At 55.2% G+C, this 4,296-nt stretch overlaps 1 protein-coding gene across 1 annotated transcript; it reads right to left on the bottom strand.

Moving 5' to 3' along the window:
• Positions 1-388: 388 nt before the first annotated feature.
• LOC119341610 (polygalacturonase At1g48100-like) lies at positions 389-3,580 on the bottom strand. Its single transcript, XM_037613478.1, has 6 exons — positions 2,887-3,580; positions 2,244-2,411; positions 2,077-2,121; positions 1,754-1,961; positions 1,540-1,621; positions 389-1,201 (listed from the first exon to the last, which is right to left on the bottom strand). Exons 1-6 carry the CDS (start codon positions 3,340-3,342, stop codon positions 697-699), a joined length of 1,464 nt encoding a protein of 487 aa, XP_037469375.1. The 5' UTR covers positions 3,343-3,580; the 3' UTR covers positions 389-696.
• Between the last annotated feature and the right edge of the window lie 716 nt (positions 3,581-4,296).

A 4,296-nucleotide genomic window follows, 5' to 3' on the forward strand; every position in this document is an offset into this window, starting at 1 on the left:
GGCGGTCACCTTCTCTGGATCCTCCACATGCGATGGCGAAACAAAAAAAGGCGGAAATTGGAGTGGAGAGCAGGGGCGATTGGAATGGAGGGGGTGGAGAAGTGGCGGAGGGGTTGACGCGAAAATAATGCGGACTGCTCCAAATGCGCGGCCATCGCCTTGGTTTTGGATGGGCCGTGGGTGTCGGAGTCCTACGTGGTGGATATCTGGACTCCCGCAAAGCCCTCTGTTTTGCTTTCGGTTAGGGAGAAAACGAACGTCTGGTCTGCGACCAAATACGGGACCACATTGAATAACTTGTAGTGTCCGAACAGCTCAGTCCAAAAGTATGCCGGTGATTTAAGGTCTGTGTTGAAGATGAGCTTGTATACCACGAAAGCATTGAGTATGTTCAAAGAGAAGAAATGCGTAGCATATTTTGAGACAGAGAACAACGTCACTTTCAGAAAAAGCATGCAGCGTGAGGAACATGTCAATGGACACAAGCCATTGTTTCCTTTTCGTGCCAAAAAAAAACCCACCAAGTGCAAATTCGGCCATAACAATAAGTGGAACCCAATGCCGAGAACAAATTCCACCGGCCGGGAGGCAACCGGATAGCTGCGTAGGACCTTCACCGAGAGGGAGCAGAAGCACACATGTACAACTCCACATGACTCGACTGTTGTCTCAGCTCTGAACTCTGCAAAACTGTCGTCACCGGCACTTGAGATCGGGGTTGTCGAGGAGGGCCTCCGGGACGCCGTCCTGGAGGCAGGAGACGGGCGGGATGGTGGGCGTCTGCTGCGCCCCGTAGGCGCTCCAGCAGTAGGGGTCGTCGACGAGCTCGCCGCTGAAGGGCAGCAGCTCGACCTCGGCCATGGTGACGTTGGTGCAGGGCACGGTGTCGCTGCAGGCGAAGTGGATGGGCGCGCTGCGGACGTCGTAGGAGCCCCGGACGTTGGCGTAGGAGACGTCGGTGACGTGCACGGCGGTGGACTGGTTCATGCACCGCTTGTCCTGGCAGTAGTACTGGTCGATGATGATGCAGTTGCGCACGTTCTCCATGGTCACCCCGTCGAAGGTGATGCCGGACACGGAGCCCATGCCGCCCTGCCACGTCTTGATCCGGAGGCCGTTGTCCGAGTTCCGGATCACCGCGTTCCGCACCGTCACGTTCGCCACGCACGCCTGCGAGTTGTGCACGCCCAGGCTGCCGATGCTGCAATGCAAGCAGATAGCAATGGAGTGAGTGCCGACTGCCGACGCAATGCATGTGTGCTCTGCGACATTCTGGTTTACTGTAAGGCTTGTTATTGGCCGCAAGATAAAAAGTCATGTGACCAGGGACAGGAGTTGGCACGTGTGGTGTGGGACTAGGACACCGAATCGCGGTGCATAACACGACGAGCGGCCAGAGACATGGTGGAAGCTAAGGTGATGCCATCGTGCATTTATAGAGTGCCCTTTGGAGGTTTTCGTCGGGTGCGTTGCTGTTTTCTCCTGAACCGTATGTATGTGTGTGTGTATGTATGTATATGTACCGGGGCGTGCGCCTACCTTATGCCGTGCCCAGGGCCGCACGTTACGTTCTGTATGTCCACGTCGTAGCTCCCGGTCCCGATGGAGATGCAATCATCGCCTGCACGCCAACAAAATAAATTAATTCGATGCCTTCACGTCACACACACACACACACACACACACACACACAGCAAAGTTAACAAGTGTGCAACCAACAGGAACAGAAGCAGTTGTGTTGCGTGCGTGGTACCGTTGCTGATCTTGGAGTTGTAGATGCCGACACGCTCGGTGTTCTCGACGTGGATGCCGTCGGTGTTGGGGCTGTTGGCCGGGGACCTGATGAAGAGCCCGTCGACGAGCACGTCGCTGCAGCCGTCGAACCGGAAGTGGAACTCGGGGCTGTTCTCCACCCTCAGGCCCCGCACCGCCAGGTTGCAGCTGTTGAAGAACCTGATCAGCTGCGGCACGAGCACGCACACGATAGATGAGCCATCGTCAACAAGTACCAAATGTTCATGTTCTGTTACGTACACAGCGAACGTGGCTGCATTTTCTGCATACATTCATACATACCGTGGGGCTGTCGCACGGGCCGTGCAGCGTGGACCCGTTGGGACCCTGCGAGCAAAAGTGGAGGGACTCGTCTGATCATTGAGGTGCATGCTGGCTCTCGTGTCGTGCGTGTCGACCAGAGAGAAATACTGTTTGGGACTTAATTGGGGTGTGATACTGATACGTACCCTGTGGGGTTTGCAGGGGAGGTTCCACCACTCCTCGCCGTTCCCTTCGATGGTGCCGGTGCCGCGCAGCGTCAGGCCGTCCAGGCCGGAGAAGACCAGCCACTGCCGCCGGTTGTCCGACGGAGGCCAGCAGTCCGGCCCGTCCGGCGGCATCAGCACCCCGTCCACCTGCACCCACCATCGGCCGTTGGTTGGAAAGCATTTTCAGTTTTAATACTAGCGAGCATGGTTCTGATTAGTGCTGGGACTTTCCAGCCGAACAGATGAGGGGGAGCGACACACGTGAAGCTGTGGTCTTTTCCTCTCCGTGACTCCTCCCACTCTTGTCTCCTTCCTCTACCACACGTGACTCCCAGTCAAATTCTCGTAGCTGTTCTCTCCGCTCTTCTCGTAGCTTCATGATGAGAACGAGAGAGATGACTCCGGGGAGAGGAAGAGGGAGAGGGGTAACAATGGCAGAGGCCTCTTTCATCTAATCTAGCTTCCCACTGATAATTGCTTACTCATGCACCACCGCGATCAATGTCATCATCCACCGAGAAGTTATATGCGGTGTCAATAACTGGTAGCTTGGAATAATTTTGCCCAACAGGAATCACATAAGCACGCGCATGGTTTTGATCAAGCACAAGAGCGTACGTACTTGGAACACGAGGCCGGGCTTGCACGGCCCGGAGAAGGTGGTGGTGGAGATGGTGAAGGTGCCGTCGGACGGCACCAGCAGCACGGCCGACTCGACGGCGCAGGCCGCCCTCCACGCCGCCCGGAAGGCCTCGGTGTCGTCCGCCGTGCTCTCGCCCGTCGCGCCGTACGCCCGGACGTCGAACACGCACGGCTCCGGCCGGAACGGCGTGGCGGGGTCAGACGGGACAATGCCGCCCGGCGGCGGCGCCAGAGGCGTCGCGTCGTCGTCCGGTGGAACGGCCGGCGACGACGCCACCGTGCCCACCTTCGCGCCAGCCCTGTGCGGAGAGCTGACACCAGCACGAGGAGGCTTCTTGTGTACGTGGTTCCTCCCGTCCACGCCGACACCGAGCAATGGCACCAGTACAAGCATCGCCAGCATCAACCGCGGCAGACCCAGACTCGCAGCCGCCATGGCCAGAGAGTGCACCAGACACGGCTCGGCAAGCTACAAGAAGGAGGAGGAAATGGAGGGTGTGAGCGATGGCTCTCGAGGGGGTTGGAGGTTGAGGCGCGCGTCTGCACACTTTATGCTCTTGCAGTTGCAGGGACGAACGGGGTTGAGCTGAGCGGGAGGCCACGAGCAGCACGACACTTGTCAAAAGGGCAAGGCAACGAGAAGAGAACAGCGCGAATCGTGGTGGGGCGGAGTGTATGGGCCATCTGGCCATCTCGCCCCCTATCGTTTTCCGTCACATGAATCTTTGCAGGGAGTTGGTTTGCTTTTTTTTTTTTGTATTTGTTTGTAATTTTTCTATACATGAGGATAACATGAAAAAACTCATGATTGTGTGTCTCTTGTAAGTTGTGCTTATAATAAAACTATATAAATGGCGATCGATTGCTCCTAGATTAGCCTGACGTGCCACCATAGGTTAGGTTTAGGCGAAGGTTCCAGTGACTCACAAGCTGTTGGCATGTTCTCCCGTTCGCCTATGATCTCCCGTGGCCGTATAAGTCGAGAGCCAGAGTCAGTGGGCGAGAAGCAAGATGTGATGTCCAGATTATTCATGCATGTACATGATGGCTTCATACTTGGGGTATCCCGCAGAGTCTGGAGCATAGAGACTTTTTTATGATGTTCTTTACCTGGCTGGAGCATACAATTAGGAAAGTTTTCTCCCTTTATAGATGATGGTGTAATCTCCGGATAGGATTTACCCCACCTTAGTCTGAACTTTTGTATTATTGCTGTAAGACGATCTCCCCCCGCGAAAAAAAGAAGAAAAAAAAGTCAATCTTTTATTTTCGGTTGTGTTGGGCGTGTTGGCTATGTGCATGGTGCTATGCAGATGTCGTGCATTCTTTCAAAACTATTGTATCATCTTGATATATCAACTGAATGAAATGTGGTTATCCAGAGAAACAT

The sequence above is a fragment of the Triticum dicoccoides genome, chromosome 7B (assembly GCF_002162155.2).
Source record: "Triticum dicoccoides isolate Atlit2015 ecotype Zavitan chromosome 7B, WEW_v2.0, whole genome shotgun sequence".
In the NCBI taxonomy this organism is placed as follows: domain Eukaryota; kingdom Viridiplantae; phylum Streptophyta; class Magnoliopsida; order Poales; family Poaceae; genus Triticum; species Triticum dicoccoides.

Excerpts from the sequence above, each read along its gene's own strand:
- LOC119341610 (XM_037613478.1), bottom strand. The coding sequence starts at position 3,342 with ATGGCGGCTGCGAGTCTGGGTCTGCCGCGGTTGATGCTGGCGATGCTT. Across the intron at positions 2,122-2,243 it reads TCCCCTGCAAACCCCACAGG|GGTCCCAACGGGTCCACGCT; the intron begins GTACGTATCAGT and ends TTTTGCTCGCAG. Across the intron at positions 1,622-1,753 it reads CAACTCCAAGATCAGCAACG|GCGATGATTGCATCTCCATC; the intron begins GTACCACGCACG and ends GTTGGCGTGCAG.